The following is a 27,181-nucleotide window of genomic DNA, read 5'->3' on the forward strand; positions in this document are numbered from 1 at the left end:
AGTCATTGGTCGATGTCATTTGAATGGAAGGATGAATGGGGAGAAACCAATGGGAACTGACTTCCCTGATGGCCTGCACTTGTCTGTGTCCTGCCTCTCCTGCATTCAACTCTGCAAGCATTCCTCACTTCCAGGGCTTTGCAATTAGAAGCTGCTGCTGCTGCTGCTGCTGCTGCTGCTGCTGCTGCTGCTGCTGCTGCTGCTGCTGCTACTTGACCTTTGCCTTCTGATGGGAAAGCAAAATGTGGATTGTTATTTTGTCACCACTGTATTACATTTCCCCATAAAGAATCCTAATTTAGAAATTCTTCCTACATAATGATCTTCATTGACTTACCATCAACTTCTTGAAAGAGTAGGGTAGGGTACCCACTGCTCCCAGTAGTCATGAGAAGGAGTGAGCCTGTTCCTTGCCTAAGTGTTCTCATGTTTTGGTGGTACTACAGTCTGAACTCAAGGCTTCTTGCTTGCTCGGCTTGCTTGCTTGACTGGTGCACTACCACTTGAGCCATGACTTCAGCCTAGCCTTTTGCTGATTACATTGGAGTTAGAGCCTTATAGACTTTTCTGTCTGGGCTGGCTTTGAACCTCAATCCTCTGGATCATGGCTTCCTGAGTAGCTAGGATTACAGGTGTGAGTCACTGCCCCTGGCTTTAGGCATCCTCTTCTTGGTTTTATTTTTATTTATTTATTTTTTAGCTTTGAGGGGCCACGTGGGGGTGGGAGCCGTGCTGACTCTCGCAGCAGCTGTTCTGGGGGACCCTTCATCAGCCCGGCAGCTGTGATGATGACAGTCTTGTCTTTCTGCCCCCATGCGTGTTTGCAGGAACAAAGGGATGAGGACGCGACTGGGATGCCTGTCTCACAAGTCAGATTCATGCAGTGATTTCACAGCGATTCTTCCTGACAAGCCCAACCGTGCTCTCAAGTGAGTCGTCCGGCCATCCAGCATTCCCGGGTACTCACTGTGGGGTACCTGTGGAACACGCTTCTCTAGTAGTTGCTGACCAGATAAGCCTTGGGATAACAAATTCCCGCCTCTGGGCAGCTGAATGTGGATGTAGGGCAAGTATAGCTCAGTGGTGATGTCAGAATGGAACCCTCTTTCCCCCAAGAAAGCCTATCTATCACCCGTCACTCGTGGAGCTGTGGGTGGGGAAGGACACTTCTTGGTTCTACTCAGTTGTCAATCAGAGCTCTCAATTCGGCAATAAACACTCAAGTTCTCTAAAAATATCTTAGACTCAGAGAATCTGGATTCTGCACCTATACTGTGCAGGCACTGAATTCAGTGATGTCATGGACATGACCTGGTGTCACCCCCACACGGCTCCATGAGGGATATGGTTAGCTCAGCTTCAGAGATGGAAAAAACAATCAAGTGGGATGGATCATGAGCTGAGCCTAACTTTTCAGACTCCTGAACCACTTTGTTCCTGCTGTTATTTTGACATCTTGAAACCATGCAATTCCTTAGCTTTGCTGTTTAGACTGAAAGCCAGTACACTGAATTCCCACCTGGAAGTTTTTCCAACTATAACTGAAGAATGTACCCAAAGGATAGTATCAGAGTTGCCATTGTTCTCCTGAGCAAATCTCTGTAGCAGCTGAGAGAAGATCATTCCAGAAATTCTCAAGAGAGATGTTTCATCTTTCCTAGGAGATTATCCACAGAAGAAGCTACGAGGTGGGCTGATTCCTTTGATGTGCTTCTCTCTCATAAGTGTAAGTAGAATTCAGGTCACATCGTGTTGTAGCAAATTGTTCATTTAGTAAAAAATAAATCTGCCTCTGAGGCTCTGGTTCCTGTGTTGGGTGTCCCAGACCTCTGGGGAGTCCTAAGCATCCTGCCTGGAGGAGCAGATAGACAAGAAAATGGATTATTTAAATGCAGTAAGCCTTCTTTTCTGTTTTCTATGTTCAAAGTGTATAGTCCCAAGAAGCTTTCAGGTTCATCGTCATTTCAGCTGCAGAGAATTTAGTTTGGAAGTTGGAGTGATGGGCTAGACAGGAATAACAGTTTCGCTTCCAGACCAATGCCTACTTATAAAACAATATCAAACGATATCCTCTTCCATCAGGTTTGGGAGAGGCTTGGGCTGGCTATTTAGTCAAATGCATATGCTGCACACTTTATTATTTTCTTGTGTGGATAGCATTGTGGATTTTCGTGTGCTGTTTTATTTTGAGAAGAGAGTATCTCAACTCCTTGCACCCCCCCCCCCCAGTTTCTGCCCAGAGCACCACTTCTGCATCCCTCCTCCTCCCTTTCCTCCCTCCTCAGCTGTGGTGTCTTCTGTTGCCTACAAAAGCAGAAGGAGTTGGGTGTATTGCAAACTGGGGAGGTTAATATGTCATCAAGCTTTACAGTGGTTTTCTTCCAGTTTTTATTTTTTTCTGTGCATGACAACGTCCAGATTTGGTGGGCATTGAAATTCCAGTGGCATCAAATGAATGGGAGTGGCAGAGTAGGGGACTCCAGGCAGTGAGGGAAGAAGGGAGAAGCTGTTCCAAAGAACAAGAAGGTTTCGGTCCTTCTCTTTTCCTCTGTGTCACTCTATTATTAAAGTCTTATGGTCCTGGGAGTGAGAAGCTGCTGTGAGCTCAGTGTTGATCCCACTTGATTGGGGAAGATGGTTTGGAACAATTAAGTTGAAGGCATTGGATGTGAGCCACATTTGTGGTCTCAGTGTTGACCCAACTTGACTACAGATTGCTGGGGTGGTTTTGATGGAGGTAAATATTTCAAAGCACATTTTTCAATCAAATGCAAAAAATTAAGAGCACGTGTGTATCAGAATGTGTAATTTCATGAGACAAATAGCCATATTAGTATTTCATGCAGGAAAATGAAGCAGAGCCGAGATACAGCTATATAACATATGGCTATACCATAAGCAGCAAGCTTACACGAGAAATTTGCCAAGGTAATGGCATATGTAGAGTAATATTCAAGATTTGACAGTAGTGGGATGTGTGTGTGTGTGTGTGTGTGTGTGTGTGTGTGTGTGTGTGTGTGTGTGTGTGTGACGCCATTCAGACTATTTTTTTTTCCTGGAGCTATGCTGGGTTAAATAAGTGTCACTAGCAATTTATGCTTTCTTTTCTGGCTTGATTTTTGTCAAGGTCATCTTGGAATTTGATTTCTAGTTCCGTTTCACAACTGATTTACTTAGTTTAACTCTCTGAAGCTCTTTTCTCATTCTAAAATGGGGTTGGGGTTAGAAATGCCTGCTTGCTACCTGACATCTGTCTATGGGAAATTGAGTAAGCCTACACCAGTTGGGAAGCCTGGGCACTCTCCTGGAAGGTGTATTATAAAGATATGGTAGTATATTTAAAAGTGGTATTTTTACTTATTCAGTGCAAAACAAATCTACTCTGCAAACGAGGCTTCAGGTTTCATAGCCAATGATAATTGGTAGCAGACCACTATAGACATTTTGGAGGTCACATCAGAGATTGTGTTGTTTGAGTGAGGAGATCTGAGGAGAATTCAGAGGTTTGACACTGGACTGCCAGGGAAGAGTCTCGATTCCAGGAACGTGGTAACACTTTTCTGATATGGGAATTCTGCTAAGGGTGATGAGCTGGCAACCAGTTTGCTTCTTTGTAAAACTATCATAGAAACAAGCTTTTTAAACCTTGGAGTTCTATGCTTGTGTTTGAAGTTCTGTTTATTATTATTATTTTTTTTATTGTGAAAATACCATATAGAGGAGTTACAATTACATGGGCAAGATAATGAGTACATTTCTTATCAGGTATTGTTGCCTCCTCCTTTGTTTCCCCTTCCCATCCCTTCCCATTCCCTCCCCCCGCCCCCAATCCTCCCCACCTCCCCACCAAAGTTGTAAAGTTTTTTTTTTTTTTTTTGGGTCCGGTCATGGGGCCTGAACTCTGGGCCTGGGCGCTATCCCTCAGCTCTTCAGCTCAAGGCTAGCGTGCTACCACTTGAGCCATAGCACCACTTCCGACTTTTTTTCCCCCCCTGCTTATGTGGTGCTAAGGAATCGAACCCAGGGCCTCATGCATGTAAGGCAAACGTTGTACTACTAAGCCACCTTCCCAGCCCCCGTAAAGTTTGTTTTTTGATGTAACGACTTGTACATCTCATTGTTGCAATGGGTCCACCTGTATCCCTATTTAAATGATTTGTTTTTTCCCTATCTGTTTTTTATTTCTGTATATAGAGAAATAAATTAGAACTAATGAAGAGACGGGCTTTATTCTGGCGTTGCTGGTAGAATTTCAGGCTTTTAGAATTTGCATGCTTACTACCCTGCAAAAGCTATAGAGGAATTGAATCCCAAGTTGCCTTAAAAAGGTGTTGACAACTTTCTAGAAGTCTAGTTAATTGGGGTTGGTATTATGATTCAATTAGGGCTGATTAAGCTTTTCCAAAGGGCTTGCACCTATGCCAGTATCATTGATGAGAGGTGTGAGGAACTTATAATAAAGTTAACAAAATGTCCTAAGAAGAGCAGAGTGCCTGAATGCCTAGGTTCCAGAAAAATGTGCATTGGTCTGGAACTTTCTCCCTGCCTATTCTCCATACCCGGGCAGTTATCCTCCCTACTTTTTTATTTCACGAAATCCAGGCAATTATTTTTCCCCATTCTCAATCTGTAGAGCGTCTTTGCTATCTTGACATTGCCTGGTGTTTTGGACACATTTAAAAAAAATGTTGTACTTAGTGTCCATTATGGATTAAAACCATGTTGTGCTACTAGGAGGAGACATCAAGAAGATTAGTAATACCACAACTCTGGTGGAGAATACAGCCCTTTGAGAAGACAGACAAGCAAACAAACAACACCACACAATCCTGCATGCTAGGTGGCCTGAAGATTTCAGGCAGAATCTTGACAGTTGGCTTTACTTTTAAATTCCATCTTGTCAAGCAGTCCTAGAAGTCCTAGCCCCTCTAGGAGCAGGAGTGATTTCTACTTCATTGGGGAGCATACTTATTGGATAATTAAGTGAAGAATGTGGGCTGGTAGAACTGTATTCTCAATTTTGACCTCCTATCTGCTACTAGATAGCTGGGCTCTGTGTGTGTGTGTGTGTGTGTGTGTGTGTGTGTGTGTGTGTATGCCAGTACTGGGGCTTGAAATCAGTACTGGTGCTGTCCTTAGCTTTCCCACTCAAGGTTAGCACTCTACCACTTGAGCCACTGCTCCACTTCCGGCTTTTTGTTGGTTAATTGGACCTAAGTGTCTCATGGATTTTCCTGCTCTGGGTGGTTTTGAACCTCAGATCTCAACCTTCTGAGGAATTAGGGTTACAGGCAGGACCCATTGGTACTTAGTGTTTGGTGGTCTCTAAGGAATCCCTCAGCCTCTTGGGAGTTTGGTCTCAGGTGTGCAAGGAAGGAGCTGGAATAGGATGTATCAGAGGCCACCTCGCTGTTCTCTGGTGCTCTGTGTAGCAAATAGTGAGGCTGGGTGATAACCAGTCATCTGCAGCAGGTGGCTTGGCTCAGTGTTGCCAGGAGGGTTATGTAAAACTGCTTCTAAGTTGAAATGGCTCCAGCAACCAGAAGAGGGACCAAGGCACTGTGTTCCAAGCCTTCTTTCTCCCCTTGTCGGCAGGGTGCTCTCTGGCAGTGCACTGAATGAGCTCAATCCTGGAAGGAAAAAAAAAGAAAGCAACTTCAACGTTTTTTATAAACCTTAGAATAAAGAAGCTGGAAGGCAAATATTTGGAGTAGTTTTATTTCCAATCAGATTTGTTTACAAATGTAGAATGAAGAAGAAAAAATGTACGTAGAGGTCTGAGAGGTAACCTGCTAAGTGCTCTTTTTTATCTTCCATTTCTTTTTTTTTATCAGTGTACTTTTTTTTAAAGCTAACAAATGAAACTAAAATTGAAATTGCTGATGGCTTCATTAACTAGAAGGATTTCTAATGTGTGTTAATTTGACATCTTTTTCCTGTCCATCCACTAATAATTAGACTTGATGTCTGGGAGTTGTGCATGTAATCTACCCTGTGTGTGTGTGTGTGTGTGTGTGTGTGTGTGTGTGTGTGTGTGTGTATGTGTGCGTGTGCATGCATGCACATGCATGTATGTAGTCACTAGTACACGTGTGTTTGCACACACATGCATGCATGCACAGGCGCGCAGATGCCTTTCTGCTCTGCAGCTCATACCCAGGAGAAGGAAGGCTCCTGCCTAGTTCGTGAGAGATCTTTTCTGACAGGTCGCTAGAGGACAGGAACAAAATTGAGTCTTCTGCTTTTTGTTCTGCATGAGATTCAAGCATATGCTTGTCATTTGTCCAGCTTTAGCAGGACATTCAGTCCAGAATGCTGAATAAATTTTCTCTCCTCTGTTCTCCCTCCCCTATTCCCTCCCTTCACCCTTCCTTTCTCCCTCTATCCTTATCTCCTTTCCTCTATTTCTTCCTTCCTTCCTTCCTTCCTTTCAGTTTTCCTTCTCCCTTCCTCCCTCCTCCCCTCCCTCATCCACTCCTCCTATCTTAGTATATTTTGGACACGAGGTTGGACTCATTTCAGCAGGAAGGTGAAGCTGTCAGCTGCGTTTCTGCTCCTTGCTTTTACCCTTTCCACCTGTCTCTATACTTATGTGGGCCAGGCCTCACTCTGGGCCATCCGACCACTCCTCCCCCCATGCCATCCAGTGAAATTTGGCAGGTGGCTTTGTTTTGTGGTTTGCACAGGGGATGGAGGTTCTGTCCCTGCCAGGCCCAGGGAAGGCTAGATTGGTGGACTAGAAATGTGAGAGCATCTCTGCAGAGTTAGTATTTATCAAGAAAGGAGCTTTTAGTTGTTTTCTTTTTTAAAGAACTCATCCTCTTTGAGGGCCAGGTGTGGTGGTGCATACTTGAAATTCCAGATGCTTGAGAGGTAGATATTGGGAGGATTAAGGTTCAAGGCCAGTGCAGGGAATTATTAGCGAGACGCCCATCACAAAAACCAAGCCAGGTGTGGTGGTTTGTCCCTGCTACACAGGAGGTACAAGTAGGAGGATTGTGGTCCAAGGTTGGCCCTGGGCAAAAATTTACCTAAAAAATAATTAAAGTAAGAGCCAGAGTATACAAGTGGTAAGGGCACCAACCTAGCCAAGTGGAAGGTCTTGAGTTCAAAACTCTGTACTGTGAAGTAAAATTAAAATAAACATTAGGCACCTTTGAGATATAAAACATAGTAATTTAGCTGAGCGTCAGTGGCTCATATGTGTAATCAGCTGTGGGAGGCTGAGATTAGGAGGTTCAGGGCTCAAAGTCAGTCTAGGCAAAAAGGCTTTTTTTTTTTTTTTTTTTTTTGCCAGTCCTGGAGCTTGAACTCTGGGGCCTGGGCGCTGTCCCTGAGCAATTTTGCTCAAGGCCAGCACTCTACCACTTTGAGCCACAGTGCCACGTGTGGCTTTTCTGAGTAGTTTATTGGAGATAAGAGTCTCATAAACTTTGTTGCCTGGGCTGGCTTTGAACTGTGATCCTCAGATCTCAGCCTTCTGAGGAGCCAGGATTGCAAGCATGAGCCACTGGTACCTGGCTTCAGCAAGGCTATTAAGACTACTTCTCAACCCATAGCTGTAACTTGAGTGGTATAGCACGTGCCAGCATCCCCTCCACCGTCCCCGCACAAACCAACCAGCGATCTGTGGAAGGCAGCGGTGGCACCAGCATGCACTTGCCAAGAACTTGTAAGAAACAAACTGTTTTGGGTCTAGCCTCAGACCTGTTGAATCAGCATCCCTGTGGTGAGCCCCAAGTCTATTTTTCCACAGCCTTTGGGGATGTGTAATCACAGTGAAGCAAGAGAAACAATGCTTCCAAACTCAAGCAAATACAACGAAGGCCTGTGCCAATCTGGAGGGACAGGTGACCCCGATTTTCTGAGACGCACACAAAGACTGTGTTTTGTGTTACTCTGTCTGACGTCCTCAGGCAACAGGGCCCTTTCATGGGACACTGGGTGTCACAGATTCCACATATGTAGGGCGGGGGGTTCCATGGTACGTCAGCAACTACAGAAGAAGCACTATCTGGAGACGTAGAGGCTGAGGGTTAGAAACAGATATATGAAGTAGAGAGGCGGTTGGCTCTCATCTCCGCATTACTGTGTTACTTGCATCGGGGAATGGGGAGTTTATCGATACACTGGATCAGGCAGCAGTGAAAAGCTTATTGTAAAGGGTGAGGGTGCAGACAACTGGGCTGGCTTCCAACCCCGTCTGTCCATTAATGCAGATTACTTAATGCAGATTATAAACCTCGCTTTCCTCATCTGTACAAAAGGGGCTAAGTCCTGCCTTGTGCCGTATGAGAATTCAACATTCTTGCTGTTGTAAACTGCTAAACACGAACACTGATACATGGAGGGGTTCAACGGAGGACAGATACTTCTATTACTTTTGCCCTAACAGCACTAAATTCATTCAGAAGCCATGCTTTTCAGTATCCTATCTGCCTAAGATTAGTGTCAGCTTCCCTATCCTGTAGACAGCTTGAGGTAGCAGATTGGGGTAGAATTAGAAACACTAATAGGACTTATTTAAGTTGCATATTACTCATTCCTTTGCCTCCTGAGACTGTGGGCTCCCTGCCTCATACCTTCCTACTCCCTACCACATGTACATCAGAAAATACTGCGGGAGGTGCACTTGGCTCTTTATTTCTTCTTGGTATTGCCTTTTCTTTTCTTTTTTGGTCTTTTGGTACTAAGGATTGAGGACTAAACCAATGCTCTCTCTCTCTCTCTCTCTTTCTCTCTCTCTCACTTCCTCCCTCCCTCCCTCCCTTCATTTCTTTTATTCTTCTTTAATGCCAGTCCTAGGGTCTAGGTGCAGGGCTCTTGTGCAGGGCTAGCATTCTACCACTTGAGTCATGGCTCTATTTCCAGCTGTTTTGGTGCTTAATTGGAGATAAAAAGTCTTACAGACGTTTCTGCTTGGTCTGGCTTTGAACGTTGAGCCTTAGATCTCAGCCTCCTGAGTAGTTAGGATTCTAGGCATGAGCCACTGGTGCCTAGTTTGTTTGTTTTTGTTATTTGGTACTAAGGATTTAAAGTTGAACCCAGGGCCTCTTACTTGCTAGGCAAGTGCTCTACTATTTGAACTATGTCTCCCGCCCCCCCAATTTAGCTCTTGTTCTTACTTATTTTTGTGCCAGGTCTGGCACTCAGGGCCTGGGTGCTGTCCTTGAGCTTTTGGGTTCAAGGCTAGCACTCTACAACTGGAACCATAGCTCCTCTTCCAGCTTTTTGGTCAATTAAAGAGCCTTGTGGGCTTTCCTGCCTAGGCTGACATTCAACTGTGGTCTTTAGATCTCAGCCTCCTGAATAGCTAGGATTACAGGCATGAGTTGCTAGGTTTATGGACATGAGCCACCAGTGCCTGGCTTTTATTTTGTTTTTGAAACAGACTCTCACTAATATCTTTGCCTGGGTTGGCCTTGAAATCAAGATACCCTGCCCCCATCTCCTGATAGTTGAGATTATAGGCATGCACCACTACACCTGGACACTTTCTAAAAGTCCAGTAAGTGATATGTTCTCTCTTTGAGAGATCCTCTCAAACAAACTTGATATTCCTAACCACTTAATTTTTGTAGTTTTTCAGGCTGTGGACTGATATGCATGAAGGTATAATACTTCTTTCCTGAAGGAGTCATTTGTAATGCTAAGCTTTTACCCTATTAGGAGCACATCTCATTTATCTCTTCCTAAGAGAAATTTCTTGCCAATTTTTCTTTTGCTTTCTTTCTTTTTCTTCCCTCTACGATGATGAGATAGCTGTACAATGAAGTTACAATTCCATAGGTCAAGTTATATGTATAAGGTTTCTTGGTCACTGTCATCCCTTCTACCATTCTTCCCTGTTCCAGGGCTTAAACTCATGGCCTAGGTGCTTTCCCTGAGCTTTAGTGCTCAAGGATGGTATTCTACCAGTTGAGCCACCATCCCACTTCTGACTTTTTGGTGGTTAATTGGAGATTAGGTTCTTATGGACTTTCCTGCCCAGGCTGGCTTTGAACCATGATCCCTAGATCTTAGCCTCTTGTTTAGCTAGGATTACGAACATGGGCCACCAGTGCTCAGCTATCCCTTAGCTTTTTCATTCAAGGATGGCATGCTTTATCACTTGAACTACAGCTACACTTTTTTTTGAGGGGGGAGGGGTGCTTAATTTGAGATAAAAGTCTCATGGACTTTCCTTTTGGCCTGGCTTCAAGTCTTGATCCTCAGACCTCAGCCTTCTGAGTAGCTAGAATTACAGGTGCGAGTCATTTGTGCTTGACTAGCCAATTTCTTATAGTAGTTGCAGATATAAGCTCTAATTTGTTATTGCTTTTTTGTTGTTTGTTTCTGATTGTTTGGCTCAGTGCCTGCTTGATGGGATAGGAGAATGCACTGGAATGGGAGGCATAAGGCTTAGGAGCTCTGTCCACTTCTGCTTTCGCATCTCAGGGGTGAGAAGCCAAGGAACCTCAGATTGTCACTGCTGCTCTGAGTCCAATGTGGGGTGTGATTGAAGGATCTCTCCAGTCTCTTCCAGCCTTCCAGTCCTACTACAAACACCATACGTCATCTTGCTATATATACACTGAAAAGTAGAGCTCATTGAGGAAATCACACTAATCACCACACTGATGTATAATTAGCATAGCAACTGCTTGCCAATGCATATCAGAACTAGCAATAGTGTATTCTCTAAGTAATATCCCTACTCTTGCCTAGTTATTTCTCTAAAAACCTTTATTTCATAGATAATACAAAAGAAAGGCTCTGTTCCTGATACTATTTGCATCACAAATTTCAAATCAGTGGCTTCCTTCCAAATCAAAGAAGAATTGATTCACCACTGAAAAGCATTTTAAAATGCACCCCACCTTTCCTATCCTCCTGAACTAGGAACTCATTCACTAGATTATTTGCTCTGATTGATCAGGGATACAGAAGCTCTTGATCTTTGGGAGGACACTTTGGTAAATACTGAGCTTGAAAAAAATATTTTTTTTCTTGTGATCTTGTATTTTTCCAAACCTGGAAACAAAGCCAGGTTCTAGCCTCTCCCTGATAGCAGCAAAATGAAGGCTGCTAGACCTTGAACTGTTACCTAAGCCATTCTCTCCACTGTACCAGCAGCACCACTCATTCATAATGACCCAGTTTTTTCCCTTATGTAAGTACCCTGTATCAAAGAACCAGAGGGAAATAGCCAGCAGCCAGCAAGCATGTGTGGCTATGGCGTCGTTCTCAGAGAATCTGGGGATGTTCAGGAGGGAGCCAATATCCTGCTCGCTGCTCCAGGAATCCTGGATACAAGTCTTTCTCTTCCTGCTACTGTATAGGCACCCATCTAAAAATGTGGTAATAATCTCAGAGTCTTGAGTCTGTAGCAGGGGTGGAAAACCTTTTTCCTGCCAAGAGCCACTGGAATATTTATAACATTATTCATGGGTCATACAAAATGATCAATACAGGCAGATGGATGTGGGCAGCCAGAAGGAGCATACATGTCTGTCCTGTCATGTGCCAAATCATTTCATGGGTCATACACAGCCTGAGGGTGAAATGTTCTGCACTGCTGCTAGAAGGTCATACAGAGAAAACCGCAATGAAATGGAAAGGAAACAACTAGAAGGAAGATCCCTTTGTCTCTCCTCTACTTTCCTAAACTGCTTACCATCCACTGTCTTCAAGTCACTGAATTTGGTGTTGGGTATATTGTGTTTGGAGGAATAAGTCACTAATATTGCTGGAGTACTCCTTGATATGTGGTAAGCTCTTCATGTTGTGTACATGTATGAACTCATATGTTCCCGTAGTCCTGGGCAGGAGGTTCTCCATGACACAAAACTAATATTTGCAGTTTCTTTTTTTTAAATGTGTATGTGCAGATCTAGGGCTTGAACTCAGAGCTTGGGCACTGACTGTCTCTTAGCATTTTTGCTCAAGGCTTGCACTTTACCACTTTAGGTACAGCTCCATTTCTGGCTTTTTGGTGGTTAATAGTCAGCCCTGGCTGGCTTTGAATCTTTTTTCTTTTTCTTTTCTTTCTTTCTTTTTTTCTTTTTTCTTTTTTTTTTTGGTCATTCGTGGGGCTTGAACTCTGTGTCTGGGCACTGTCCTTGAGCTCTTCAGCTCAAGGTGAGCACTCTACCACTTGAGTCACAGCGCCACTTCTGGTTTTCTAGAGATAAGAGTCTCACGGAATTTCCTGCCCTGATTGGCTTTGAACCTTGATCTTCAAATTTCAGCCTCCTGATTAGCTAGGATTCCAGGCATGAGCCTGGCAATATCTGCAGTTTAAAGCTGAGGGAACTGATAAATGAAGAGGTTAGGCTTCCTTACCTGTGAGATCATACTAGCCAGTGTGCATCAGAGCCAGGGTGCAGAGAGCAATCTGTGCAAGCTCTGGAGCAGGGCTCCCTCCAGTCCTTTGTGTCTAGCATGTAGGTGAAGCCTGGGCCCTGATAGAGGAAGTACGGTGAGTGTTAACTTGACTACCGCTGGGGATTTCAGGAGATACTGATGAGCCTTTTAGTGACAAGCCAACGTGCCACATGTGGACCTACAGAGGTTTCTAGAAAAGAGGAAGACCAGGAAAGGGACCTGTTGAAGGAGGAGGGGAGCAAATGATAGAAATGTATGAGAGAAAAATGGCAAAGGATGGAAGAAAAGGAAGAAGGTCAGGGAAAGATGCTGAGGAACTGGTACAAGGCTTTCTGGGAGGAAGTAGAGGTGATGGGAAAGGAGAAAAGATGTGAGTGGGAATGAAAAAAGTCCCACCGGTATTCCTCCTGTGCATCCTTTGCTTGGTCCCAGGAGCAGAAGAGGTGGGCCAGGTTGGGGGCAAGTGGTGTGCACACAGAAGCCAGCTGCTGCCATCTGCTCTGGGTCGAAGGGGGGCTCCGTTAGCAGTGGCTGCCTCCTCCTACCCCTTCTCACTTCCATTATTATAGGGCGAAGCTTCTCTCTGCCCAGTGACCCTCTGTGACCTGGCTTGCTCAGCGCTGCCCTGGGAATAAGAAAAGGGATTGGGGAGGGGGCAGGTGGAGAACGTGGTGACAGAGAAAGAGGGCCAGAGCAGATGCAGGCTGAATGGGCCTTTTTCATCTTTGTCTATCTGCCCAATCTGTTCTCGGCTATTTCTCTGGTTCCAACCCCGGGAGGGGCCCTTCCAAGCAGTACAATTCTCTTTCTCTTTTCCTCTCTCTCTCTCTAGGCCTCTCCTTGAAATTTCTGACAACCTCAAAGTGTCATCTTTTGTTCAAATTTCTCTCCTCCCATTATCTGTGAGCCTACTCTAGAAATGCAGGCATGAGGAAGCATCTTTGCCATGGCTGGGAAAGATGCATCTTTGCCTTGCAAGTGCCCACCAGCGTGCTGGGAAGGCTGCTGAAAAGTCAGAGATAAGGTTGACTGTCAGCACTGTGGGAAAGAAGAGAATGTAGGCACAGTCTAAGATCTGGGTGGCACCTAATGATCTCTGTTCTCACCACAGAGAAATTGATAGCAGATGTCCTCCTGCTGGACAAACCCAGGTCTGTGAGCCAAATGGTGATTTGTAGGGCCAAGGCATACATACGTTCAGTGCGTTTGTCTGACTGGGGTTGCTGTCCAACCTTCCTTTGGAGCAAATGATTAGGGACCATCAGCAGGGGAGAGGCTGGTGGAATGGGTGAGACTGGGTGATGTGTACACAAATCCACTCACTCTTCTTTCTGGCTAAGGGACCACAGACAATTCACTTTCTGTTTTTTTTTTTAAATTGTTATTGTAAAGGTGATGTACAAAGGGGTTACAGTTACGTATGCTCAGGCCTATTTCTCTTGCCTTCTTGGGGCAATTGTTATTGTTTTCTGTAATTAACCTCTTTCTTTCCTTTAACTTCAGTTCCTCTTGCTCTGCAAGTCTTTTCTGGTCAGATCAATGGTTAAATATACTCAAAGCTATCTTGAAAAAGAAATAGACAAAAAAAACCCTCCTTTGACCTGTTTCCTCCCAGCTTTGTTGTCCAAGCTCTACTCCACTCCTTTCTTGGCTAAATCTTATGCAGTATTATCTCCTAATCCTTATAAAGACCCACCAAACTTGGGACTTAGCTTAATAGAGGTGACTGTACCTTATCTAGCTTGGGGCCAGACCATTTCAATAGCAGGGCTGTCTTGATAAATACTTTAAAGGAAGGTAGAAATTTAGTATTCTTTCCTTATCTGTAACTACATTTAACTTGCTCTAAGCATCTATTTTTGTCCAACAAAAAGCAAAATAAGATCTGATAGGATCGACAAGCTTGGAACTCTCTTATTCTAAGAATTTAGTTTCTTCTGGCTTAAAAACAACAAGGGACTATTCTGAGTCATTTTCCAGTTCATCATCTAAATAAGTGCTATGATGGAAGGCCCTCCTCTTTTCCTTTCCTCTCCACTCCCTAATTGCAGGGAAACTGTGGAGAGGGCAAGTGCTGTATGACCTTGCTGAGTGATATCTGAAATTGCTGATCTCATAGAGATTGAGACTAGGATAGTGGTGACCAGACTCTGGGAGAGAAAGGAGGAAGGAATCAGGAAAGGTTGATTAAAGGGTACTGAATTTGAATTCAAGACTTTGCACTTGTGATTTTTAGCTTTTTTTTTTTTTTTGTCGGTCATGGGGCTTGAACTCTGGGCCTGGGCGCTGTCCCTCAGCTCTTCAGCTTAAGGTTAGCGCTCTACCACTTGAGCCATAGCACCACTTCTGGTTTTCTGGTGGTTTACTGGAGATGAGAGCTTCATGGACTTTCCTGCCCGGGCTGGCTCTGAACTGTGATCCTCAGATCTCAGCTTCCTGAGTAGCTAGGAGCCACTGGCGCCCGGCTGTGATTTTTAGCTTTAAAGAGAATTAAATCTCTGTAATTTAAAGCTTAGCTCCGAGAGCTCCCGTAATCTCCTCCTCTTTTGTCATGTCTCTGTAGCTTTTATAACTATTCTTTTAGTATAAACATTAAAATACCTGGTTTGAATCAAGTATAGGGGATCATACCTGTAATTTCAGATCTCAGGAAGTTGAGCCAAGAGGATCACAAGCTCAAAGTCTGCCTGGGCTATGTAGTGAGTCCCTGTCTCAACAATTCTGAAAGACAAAGATGATGATAATGACTGCGTGTGTGTGTGTGTGTGTGCGCGCACGCGCGTGTGTGCGTGCATGCAAGCTCATCATGGGGCTTGAACTCAGGGCCTAGGTGTTGAGCCTAAACTTTTTTGCTTCAGGTTAGCACTCTACCACTTGAGCCACAGCTTCAGTTCCAGCTCTTTTTTGTGTCTACACTTAATTAGACCTAAGAGTCTCATGGACTTTCCTGCCCCAGCAGGCTTTGAACCATGATGCTCAGATCTCAGCCTCCTGAGTAGTAGGATGATAGGTATGAACCACTGGCTTCTGGCTATAATAACTTTTTTTAATTAGGAGAAATAAGTGATGCAGGAAAAGCACAAACGAACATTTAAATACAGGATGGCACCAATAATCTGTTAAATGACCCTGGTAGGTGCACTGGCCTGGTACATATTGGTGGACCTCAGATATCCAAGTCATCTATCATCTGGAATTAAGATTTTTCAAACTTGTGCCCTCCTAGTGAATTTTAGAACAGTCATGAAAATGTCCACTGGAGTCATTCCTAACCATGCAGAACTTCTCTGTTCTATGGGTATCTGGACTTCCTCTCTAGAAAAGCTTCCTTTCTAGAAAGCTATGGCTGTCATTGGATTAGAAAAGAAATGCTTTGAGGGTTAAACATTTATTTTTTAAAAATCTTAAGGTAAAAACATTAACCAGAAGCATGGTCTATTAATAAGAATTATTTCCCTTTCGACTTGCTGCTTATCTTGTACTGGCTAGAGGCTTTGCTTGGCAATACATCTGACACCAATTTCATAAGGATGAAAGGTTGTGTTTATCATTAAGTTATTTGGTCAAAAATTATAATCAGGGGCTGGGAAAGTGGCTCAGTGGTAGAGTGCTTGCCTTGCATTCATGAGGCCCTGGGTTCGATTCCTCAGCACCACATAAGCAGAGAAAGCCGGAAGTGGGGCTGAGGCTCAAGTGGTAGAGCACTAGTCTACAGCTGAAGAGCTGAGGGACAGTGCCCAGGCCCAGAGTTCAGGCCCCTCGACCGACCAAAAAAAAAAAAAAATTAAAAAAAATATAATCAACCCCAATTAAAACTTATAATCTGCAAGGCCAATCTTAAAGAATGCATGGAATAAAACATCAAAATACAGGGCCTCTAGAGGTTTCTAAAAGAGGCAGGGAATCTGTCCATGGGGCACAGCGGCATTGCTGGCTGAATTTCCCTATGGTGTGGGCTTCCAGGTGGCTTTCTGACAGCAGTGGAGGCTTGGCTGGGAGGCAATCACATTCCTCCCTAAGTTGTCTTATGGCAGATTGTGTTTCTCAGGATGTGTACTTGGATTAGGTTAAGGAATAGATTGCATATTTCAACCGTGGCCTAAATGCGCAACATAGCTCACCAGGACCCTGAGGAAAGACAATGCTGCCTTAGCGGACAGATGATAATCACTGAAGACTTCTTAGAAGTTGAGACGAAATACATATTTGCCATTGTTATGGCTTCATAAACACTACTCTCCAACGTCACTACGGTCCTTGGTCAAGGAGCATGGCTTGCTTTGAGGGTACCCATGTGTCACTGAGAAGCGTGGAGGAGCAGTGGGCTTGGACTCTGTATGTATGTGTGTGTGTGTGTGTGTGTGTGTGTGTGTGTGTGTGTGTGTGTGTGTGTGTGTGTGTGTGTGTGTGTGCTCACATTATCACTACCTTTTCCTTGTAAGGTCTCTGAATATTAGCTTCTTCCTATTTCTCTTCTCTTCTGCCTCCTCCCACATCCACAGATGGAGTGGCTGCCTTCCGCGCTTTCTTGAAGACGGAGTTCAGTGAGGAGAATCTGGAGTTCTGGTTAGCCTGTGAAGAATTCAAGAAGACCAGATCAACTGCAAAGCTGGTCTCCAAGGCCCATAGGATCTTTGAGGAGTTTGTGGACGTGCAGGCTCCGAGAGAGGTGTGTTGTCTGTGGTGACTACCTTGCCAGATCTCTGTCTAGGACTCTTAGCTTGCATCTGTTTCCTCAGAAGACTTCGGAGATAGGTTTTCTTTTACTACACTGAGCCTCACTGCTCTGTGGCTCTTGATGAAAAAGGGATTTTTTTTTTTGGAGCTGGTCCTGGGGCTTGAACTCAGGGCCTAGGTACTATCCCTGAGCATTTTTGCTCAAGGCTAGTGCTCTAGCACTTGAGCCAGGTTCCACTTCCAGCTTTTTGGAGATAAAAGTCTCATGGTCTTTCCTGCCCAGTCTGGCTTTGAACCTCAATCCACAGATCTCTGCCTCCTGAGTAGCTAGGCTTGAGCCACGGGTACCATGCTGAAAAAGAGATTATTTCTAAGGAGCAGAAGCTCAGGGCTTCTATCAGAGGGGGGCCATTAGGAGAATTTGGCTGTCAATGCTAGCAGGAACTATGTTGCTAGAGGGACTTTGCAAGTATAGATGTCATTGAGTCTCTGTTTGTTTTTCTATTAAAAGACAGCATAGTTTAATGGAATAAATATTTGTTTTGGGATTTTGTTCCAGGCTCAGCTCTACCACTAACTAGCTAGCTGTGTGATTTGGGTCAAGTTAGTCACTTTCTGGGCTCCTCCCCTGCCCCCATGTAAAAGGCAGGATTATTGTCTTTCAAGACTACTGTGAATATTTAGAGATGAAGAACCTAGTCAGTATTTGTCACTATTTATTAACAGTCATTTAGTTGTGATAGTTATATACAATAAGGTGAATTGATTTCTGCATAGAATTTTACTTGGGAGCTTTTAACTGAAGAGCTGTATTTGCTGCGTCTGAGCTCAGGCACACTGCTCACCTAGAGCTCTTCGCTTCTGCTTTGACTGGTTATACATGAGGTCTTTCCTGGCTATGATGCCCCCTATGATGTTAGTGGGAATAGAGATGTACGTTTTAACTAGAGTCTGGATCTTTAGGGCACCTGCTCCCTTAGTAGTTAAGAAGAGAAAAGAGGGCTAGTTTATGAGAATGGCCATTACCATCTGGCTTAAGTCTAATCCCATTCTGATATGAAGACCCTAGGATTAAGAGTGGACTGATGTGGAGGTTTTTTGTTTTGTTTTTGCCTTGGCTCTTGTTACTTAGACAAGTTTTCCTAATCTCTTTTCTTCAATGTCTTACTTAAAAATAAAAATTCAGAATGTCTGGCCTTTAGGCCACACAGGACTCTTGCTGTCATCTCAAAAGACGAGTCTCATGGCCCAGTTTGGAAAGCACAAATAATCTTAAAGACATAATATGCTATCATGAATGGTTATTACATAGCTGAGTTGCCAGATGCTATGGGTCCTCCAGGGCCTGTGACCTTGCTCTCTGTTTGTGTCTCCAGGTAAACATTGACTTCCAGACCCGAGAAGCCACGAGGAAGAATATGCAGGAGCCATCCCTGACTTGTTTTGACCAAGCCCAGGGAAAAGTACACAGCCTGATGGAGAAAGACTCTTATCCCAGGTTCCTGAGGTCCAAAATGTACTTAGATTTGCTGTCCCAAAGCCAGAGGAGGCTCAGTTAGACCTCAGATGGAGACTCTTGGAAATCACTGGCTTTTTCCTCCCCTTGCTGCCAAGACCATATTCTAATGTAAAGTGTCATAGGTGTTTAAAGGCGGTGACGTTCGGGATGGGAGACTAGGGCTGAGGAGGGGATGAGGAGCCATTCCAAAGTAGGACCCAGCTGCCAGAGCTTGGACTCTTATCCATTTACCCACATTTGTGTTTTGGTTAGTGGTAGCACTGCCTGCAGTTACCCCTCTCTGGGTGGGTTAGCAGCCTGCCCTTCCTAATGCCTTGGGTCATCTCCACTGAGAAGGCAGATTTGCTGCGCTGGGCTAATCTGTAAATAATGCAAATGCAATTTCCACCACCTCCACATCCTCATCAGTTAGGATTCCTGACTCTTCACATGTCCTTTCCCACTGCGAGGAGAAGTAGAAAGACTCAGGCTGTCACTCATGACTCCTTGTCACCATGGAATGCCCTCCCCCCTCCCCAGGTGTGCTGGGACCTATCAGCCTAGAAGAATTGTCTCTTCAGAATCTCTGGGAGAGAGTGTAAACTCCCTGGAGTCAGATTGTCTTCCATATCCACTGGACCAGTGTGACAACCTAGGATCACTACCATCTTAGCCTGGGAAACTCAAAGAACTTTCTTACCCTTGTTATTTCCAGGAAGGGTCTTGAGAGATTTCCTTTGTGACTTCTAAGTGGAGCTATCATTGGAAAGAGATGACTCACAAATCTTCCTCAATTCTACCAAGAATTTTTCCAGAAGTTGAATGACCAGGGAATGTAGCACCATAGATTTGTGTAGTGGGGTTGCGTATAGTCTGTCTGTTGCTTAGTATGTTCTCTGCCCTTGCCTCCCAGTGGTACCACACATCATGGATCTCTTAGGATGAAAGACAGCATGACAAAAGGAGGTGAATTCTCACAGTACGACAGCTCTCTGAGTGCCTAAAACTTCCCTTGTTCTCCACCTCTCCTGTACTACCATGCAGGCCATATAATTATGATGGGGGTGGGAGAGGATGGGAACTTAGGCTGAAATTCTCTTTCCAGCTTGCTTCCCAGGATCATAGTTCCTTAGAAAGGTCCCTTTCTTGGTTATTGAAACATAGCTACCTTCTTGGTCTCTGGGCCTCAGGATTGGACATGAAATAGGGAGATCACTACGAACATCTGGCTGTGAAGATCTTCCTAAGATGCTTTCATAATACCCCGATCTTGGAAATGTGTCTGGAGACTCTTCCTTGGAGCATGCATGAAACAACACAGAACCTTTTCTTTGCAACCTAAGGGGGGGGGGGGAGAGAAAACCTCAGTTTGCTATACAGTAGTACCAAGGAAATGAATCCTCAGCACAGAAACAAGAAGAGCCTGGAAGAAGAGCCTGGAAAATGCTAGTGTCTGGGTGAACTGAGCCATGGAACATGTGCTGGAGGTACTCCTGAGATAATTCACTACCAATGGACTTGGATTCATTGCATAGCTACAAACCTTGTGGCTTGATTGAACAGTACATGGTTAGGCTTCTCTGGAGTGCAAGTGGTTGAGAATTGGGCTGATCCGCTCTCCTTCCATGGCATGTTGGCCTTTTCAGATTATGCTGGTATGCCAGGGTGTGCATTCTTCTCTAGTAACTCGAAGCACTTTTGGCCCCAGCTAGACAAAAGCAAGCAGGCCTTTGAGTTCCATTAGGTTAACACCTACTGTCTATGTCATGGCATATGATCATCTGTGAGTGGGAAGAGGTGTGTCTATGTGAAACTCAAGGAGAGAAAACAAACAAACAAACATCTGTTTCCTATGCCTCCTACTGAAGATACTTGTACAAGTTCACATTTAAGGACTCTGAATCCTAGTTAGATCAGTAGCATCTTCCACGCCAGGTAAAACAAAACCATCAACACATTCTTAATGAAAGCTGCCAGAATTGATGTAAAGATTAAATTCTCCTACAGGGTATTTTTTAAATGCTGTTTACATATGAATTGTGTATCTTCTGCCAACTCTCTTCTGTCAAATATGAGTTGTGTATCGGTTGAACTGCACAGTTATGAAAATGTCCAGAGAAGGGCCTTTGCAGAATCCTGAAGAGAAGGGTCTAACCAAGACCTATCTGTTGACTTCATTTAGGGCCTAGAGTTCTTGCTAGGGATTGGTGGAATGCAGGCTGCAGATGGTGATGTCATGGTGCCCTGGCAACTCGCTCCCACAGTGGGAGGTGTGAAGGACCAAGCTTGGGTATCCTGAATTTTGCAGCTAGACAAGGGCATGTCATGTGGGTGTATGTCTGTGTGTAGAGGAACATAATAGTTCTACTTATGGCACTCCTGTAGAGCATCTTGTGTGTGTATGCGTGTGTGTGTGTGTGTGTGTGTGTGTGTGTACGTGTGACAATTGTGAGCACTGGACTAGTAACTGCCGATGTGATCTTCCCAGGGGGTGGCTTTCCTTACAGCTTGTACTCTCTGCTTCCTACAAAAGGCATAGAGCTCCCTGCTCTGATGCCTACTTTTAGGCACTTTGGTCATGCCAATATCCAGATTTTGTTCTGTGACTAAAACAAAGAGAAATGTTTACAACATCTAGAGCAATAGCCAAGCATACCTCATCCTTGACCTTCCATGTTTCCCAGCCCCGCCCCTTCTCCCCTCTCCTCCTCTATCAGCCTCATCTGCCTCACTTACTAGGCTGGCATCTCAGATGCTGGTTCCATCTGCCGTCTTCCTGCTCCTCATGCTGAGCATGTGCTGATGACCACCTTCCGGACTCAGAGCAAACCTGGGCAGCAGGATCGCTGAGCTGTGCGTTTCAGATCTGCTCTCGATTGCTCAGTCTCACCGGAGCATGGATCCATTGCGTGGCTGGTGTTAGATTTGAGTTGCCCTTGGTGGACAAGTAGAATATAATCGTCAACAGCCATTTATAGCTCAGATACCTCTGAGGTGAGTAAAGATAATCTTTTGAGGTAGTATTTCTTATAAAATGTGAGTGTGTACAGGGATTGAAAAACAACAACAACAACAAAAAACAGCCAAACAAAAAATGCTCCCCCTCCATACCTCTCCCCAAACCCTGTCAAAATGCTGATTTCCAGGTTCTATGCCCAGAGATGCTGAGCCTGTAGACTAAGGGTAGAACCCAGAAATCTTCATTTTTCCATAAGCCTCCTGAGTATACATGTAGTGGCCTGTGGACTTTGAACAAAGATGGTCTAAGAAATGGGCTCTCAATCTTGGCTGCTCATTAGACTCACCTTGGAGCATTCAAAACCCAGTTGTCAGGAAAGGTGCTGGTGGCTAATGCCTGTAATCCTCACTACTTAGAAGCCTGAGATCTGAGGATCATGGTTCAAAGCCAGCCAAGCCGGAAGTCCATGAGACTCTTATCTCTGATTAACCACCAGAAAAAGCCAGAAGTGGAGCTGTGGCTCAGGATGTACAGGGCCAGACTTGAGTGAAAAAGCTAAAGGACAGTACCCAGACCCTGAGTTCAAGTTCAAATTCAAGTACTGGCATAAAAAAGAAGGAAAACCAACCCTCCCATCCAACAACAACAACAAGAACAAAAACAATTGTTCAGGTTCCACCCCAGAACAGTGTTAGCAGGGATCCAGGTGGTAGTAGTCTCCATTGTGGTAAGGAAGCACTGGCTTAAGGAGAGGAGAAACAGAGTCCAGAGCAGCACATGGCCGTGGGTCTGAGGGCACTACAGCCCATCCAGATACAAAAAAGCACAATAACCGGGACTCCCGCCTACTCTGGAGTTGGACTCCTGGCCTCTGTGCCCACTCAGGCTGACTTAATCCTTTGAGACCAATGCTTGGACCCAAGCTACATGCCCTGGTTGGCAGAGGTGGGCTAAAGGTGGCGAGTGCAAGGGGCACTTAACTGAGTGAAGCTTTGCTGTGCTTTCCCCGTCTTGCTCTCAGCAATTCCCCGAGGCTTGCTGGCCTCATGGGCAGTGTCTCCCATTGGTTCGTTTTTATGTACTTGTGTGTTTGGTCATGTAGTGTCAGGCTGTGCCGCTGTACCCAAGGCCATGCAACAGGGTAGCTGGAGTTCAGGTAGTGAATGCAGAGTGTTCTTGGTAGTGATAATAGTAGGTCTACAACAACTTCTAAATTTTTTGGTGGAGGGTGTCACATGCTGGGGAGTGTGAATTCAAGACCACATTATTCCCTCTTCGGTCCCCATCGGACAGGCAGCAGGGAAGCTGCTAGCTGGCTTTACTCTCTGGTGCTCTCCCCAGAACTTGCTGCTCTGACAAACCAAAGCTGTGAAAGGGGGTTTTGCCCAGGTGGCAGGGCCAGCCTTTGGGTGGGGCAGGGCCTGTGTGTGCAACAGGATCTTGGTACGCCCTGGATCCTCAGGCTCTGGACAATGAAGGGAAAGTATAAGCCTCTTGTGCTGCTGACAGCAGGAGGAGGCTTGGCATGGGAAAAGCTAAAGAGAAAGGAACGAGGAAGGAAGGACAAGCTGCTGGCATGGTGTCCCATCCTTCCATGTCCCACAGGGACAGATGACACGGGGCACATTCAGAAGCAGAATGGTCTCCCATCAAGAGGAGTACCCAGATCGCTGCCTAGCCTGTCCATCCCCACTTCTAAGCCAGACAGAGGAACTGTTGGTTTCCCATCCTCGACCTTCAATCTGCCACATGTCAGTCCACCTTTGATCAGAACCCCTCTGCATTCAAACAAGACAGGTGGCAATGTGACTCCTGGCACAGAGAGCCTGTGCCACTGTGCCACTTGGCATGAGACCGGGGAGAAAGAGCCAAGAGCTGAGATGTCTTCCTGTCCCTGTGGCCTCTCAGGACTCTACAAGATGCTGTGGGTCACGATGGGCGACTTCAGAATTAGGGCCACTGGCCTCCGTGGGTGTGAGATGTGTTCCCTCTAATAAACTGTCCCTTTCTTCATTCTTACCACTTCCAGTCCTTCTGCTCCCTCCTCTCTGCCAGATGTGGAAAGGTGGCTGAGCTCCGTGTGTGACCAGCCACAGTAGTTTTAGCTGCGTCTCTAGCAAGCACAACAGATCTGTAGCAGCTCATCTGCCATATAAACCGCTTGGCTGACGGAGTCGTCATTGAGTTGTTTCATTACTATGTAAAGTGGAACAATGTCATTCACCTTTACTATAAACAAGGCTGTGAGAACATAATAAACAGAATCTGAACAAGCTGCCCTTTGCTCTCTGCCCACATTTCTGGCCGGCTGACTCTTTATGAGGGAACTTTACAGAACACGTGGACTCCTGAAGGGAGCATGCAGCCTTAGTCTGCAGAGGCTGGCACGGGGCTGGCCACCAGGCAAAACAGGAGTGTGGGTGGAAATGAGATGCGGATGGTCTGGGAAGAGCGAGGGGTGGAGGGTGGTTCTGGGTTATGAGAGTAGCTTTGAAACGGCGAAGTGCTATACAAATGCCAGGTGGTATTTTTATTTGTACCACCTACTGCTTGAAAACGCAAGGAGAGAAAAGGCTGGGGATTGTTTGCCTATTTATTCAGCTGGAGCAATCTGAAAACGCGGTGGGTTGATCTTGCTTGTGGCTCTACCTCGCTTTACGCAACCCATGTGGATTAGTCATCAAGGCTTTGACTGTCCCTCGTGTTCAGGTCCCGTGGAGGGGGTAGAAGGAGTGGAAGACACAGATTATCTATCTATCTATCTATCTATCTATCTATCTATCTATCTATCTATCTATCTATCTATCATTAATAACCCAAATAATTTAAAATGCACCTGAGAAGGTCTATTGTTAAAGGAAAGCTGATTTTTTTTTTTTTTTTTTTTTTTTTTTGTGGGTCGTGGGGCTTGAACTCTGGGCCTGGGCGCTGTCCCTCAGCTTTTCAGCTCAAGGCGAGCGCTCTACCACTTGAGCTACAGCGCCACTTCCGGTTTTCTGGTGGTTTATTGGAGATAGGAGTCTCACAGTCTCTCCTGCCAGGGCTGGCTTTGAACCGCGATCCTCAGATCTCAGCCTCCTGAGTAGCTAGGATTACAGGCGTGAGCACCAGCGCCCGGCACTGATATTCTTTTCTTCCAAGGAAAAACAGCTTTTTATGCAAAATAATCTCCCCAGATCCTTCCTGGCTCACTGGGTCTAGGAGTCCCCTCTCAGCAACCCAGTGCGGGTGAATGGCTCTATTCTAGACGATGTCTCTATGCAGTGTTTTGCTCCTGCAGTTACCATTCTTGAACAGGTCCTATGATTGTCCATGTGGGTCTTCTCTAAGGAGACCTCTAGTTTGCCCATTGGTAGTATTCCGGCCTTGTTTGCTCCTGGAGTCTGAAGATAGTAGGAACTGTCCTTTGTGTGGCCGCCAGGGCTTCCAATTGGCCCACTGCCCATGTTATTGATTTTCCAGGCTGGAATCAAACACTTATCTCCTGGTCCTCAGAGGGCCAGTAGGGGACACATGCCAGGCTCTTCAAGGGACCATGAACCTGCTCCCCTGGGAGGAGGGAAGAGGTGGACACCCTGCCTTCTTCTTGGGTTTGGACTCACCACTAATAGACAGCTCTCACCCAAACAAAAAATGTTCTCCAGCCTCTGGTCTTTTCCTGTGAGACAAGTTTTCGGGTCTCTCACTGACATCCTCCATGGAGTGTTTGCTTGGTCTGGAAACAGCTTTGGTCTCTTCACACTGTCTCCTAGGCTCTGACAGGAAGTTTTTGCCCACAGAAGACACCCAGTGCTGCATCTGGCCACTCTCGAACACAGGTGGAGAACAGGTGGAGAAAACAAGCTCTGTTCTCTATATCAACCGAGTGAGAGCCATTGTCAGACGGAGATAACTCCCTCTGAGGGGTGGCTTTTTACTTCTTGCATAGGCCGTAGTCTATGAGGGTGGTACTATAACAAAATGTTACAGCCCGGTGATTATCAATAACTAAAATGAGTTTTTCATAGTTCTAGAGGCTGGAGATCTGAACACAGGCCACCAGCACAGTCAGGTTCTAGTGAGGGCCCTCTTCTAGTTTGTAGTCTGCTGACTTCTCCTCACACTCTCTCCTAGTGGAGGAAGGGCAAGAGGTTCTTTTTCCTATAAAAGGAACAAATCCAATTCACAAGGGCTCCACCCTCCTGACCTCATCACCCCGTAGACCTCACTTCTATATTCCATTATATTAGGATTAGGGTTTCAACATAGGATCTTCTTTTTTTTTTTTGGTAAGGAGCACATTCAGTCTATTACAGGGGCTGTCTTTCTCCTCTATCTAGTTAAGGTCCTGAAGGCTGGAGTGATATATAGGGGCCACCTTCCCTGTCCATGTCTCCCTCTATAGCATAGGGAGGAGTCTCCCTACCCCAGGTAACGATGTCTGGATGCCAAGGTATGGGAACAGATAAGCCACAAGCCTGTAAGGCCTACTCTCAACCAGAGTAGGTGCTAACACTAACCTGTCTGGGTTAGAATTCTGGCTGTAGTTCTTACAACTTCTGTGAGCCCAGAGAACGTCTTTCCCTGTGCCTCAACAGTCTTATCTGTGAGACATATATACATACATACATGCACAAAAGCAAGTGTTATATACATTAAGCTGGTCAGCGTGGGAAGAGTGTGTTACAGAGTGGGCACACACTGTGTCTGAATTATCTCTTCTTTCACACTGGCATCATTAAGGTTTTCCTAAGCCAGTACCTGCATTTGGAACTCACCTGCCTCTTGGTTGATTGCAACTACCTCCAATGTCCCCTCCAGACAAACAAACCACACACACAAAAACACTGAAAGTATATTCACAAGACATTATGTTGGAGATGATCTGTACAACTTGGGGGGGGGTTGGAGGGGAGGGGAAAGAGGGAGAAAAATGAAGGGAGGTAACAAGTTAGACAAGAAATGTAATCACTACTTCATTTACGTAACTGTAACCCCTCTGTACATCACATTAACAATAAAATTAAAAAAAAACACTGAAAGTAAATATAGTCTAGAATCAATGCTCCACCCTTTCCTTGACAAGATACAAACTCCTTGAAGGAATATCTTTCTTGTTCACTGCTCTTGCTCCTAAATATTGAGTGAAAGAACATTGAATCTATGAGTGTTTGGGGGTACCCATTATAGATAAAGCACTTGAGTAGACTGAGGGTAGCCGTAAGGAATCTAAATGTGAGTCCCCCAAGAAATCAACTCTTCCATGAACTAGTTGCTTTATAAGTTTATGAGTTGTTACATATTCTTAACCAGGAAAACAAATAGGAAAGACCTAGGAACTTGGAAGTTTGCTGACCAATTTAGATGCTGCGTCTAGCTGGGTCCCTGCAACAAGTTTATGAGGTTGGTGGTGATTGCAAAATAAACTCCATAGACTGGCTGGCTTAAAGCACAGAGGTTTTGTCTCCCAGTGGTGGAACTAGAAGCCCAAGACCAAGTTGCTGGCAGGGTTGGTTTCTCTGAGGTTTGAACATGGCTACTTCACATGGTTTTCCCCTCTACCCTTCAGCTATGTCTCTTTTCTTGTATAAGCACACAAGACATACTGGATTAAATCTTTGCCCTCATTGAGCGACCAAATCACCTCTTTAAAAGTTCTAGCCCCAGGCTGGGAATGTAGCTTAGTGGTAGAGTGCTTGCCT

At 45.1% G+C, this 27,181-nt stretch overlaps 1 protein-coding gene across 5 annotated transcripts in view; it reads left to right on the plus strand.

The window, feature by feature from the left end:
* Rgs8 (regulator of G protein signaling 8) overlaps positions 1–23,773 on the plus strand; it is a 40,250-nt gene extending 16,477 nt beyond the window's left edge. For all 5 annotated transcript variants that reach the window (XM_070034305.1, XM_070034306.1, XM_070034309.1 and 2 more), the window contains exons 3-6: positions 828–929; positions 1,662–1,726; positions 16,869–17,035; positions 18,420–23,773. In XM_070034305.1, coding sequence (XP_069890406.1) covers positions 828–929; positions 1,662–1,726; positions 16,869–17,035; positions 18,420–18,602 — 517 coding nt within the window. In that variant the 3' untranslated portion in view covers positions 18,603–23,773. The remainder of the gene's footprint in view (positions 1–827; positions 930–1,661; positions 1,727–16,868; positions 17,036–18,419) is intronic.
* Positions 23,774–27,181: the final 3,408 nt, after the last annotated feature.

This window comes from Dipodomys merriami, unplaced genomic scaffold (assembly GCF_024711535.1).
Source record: "Dipodomys merriami isolate MVZ:Mamm:240054 unplaced genomic scaffold, mDipMer1.0.p SCAF_24, whole genome shotgun sequence".
NCBI lineage: Eukaryota > Metazoa > Chordata > Mammalia > Rodentia > Heteromyidae > Dipodomys > Dipodomys merriami.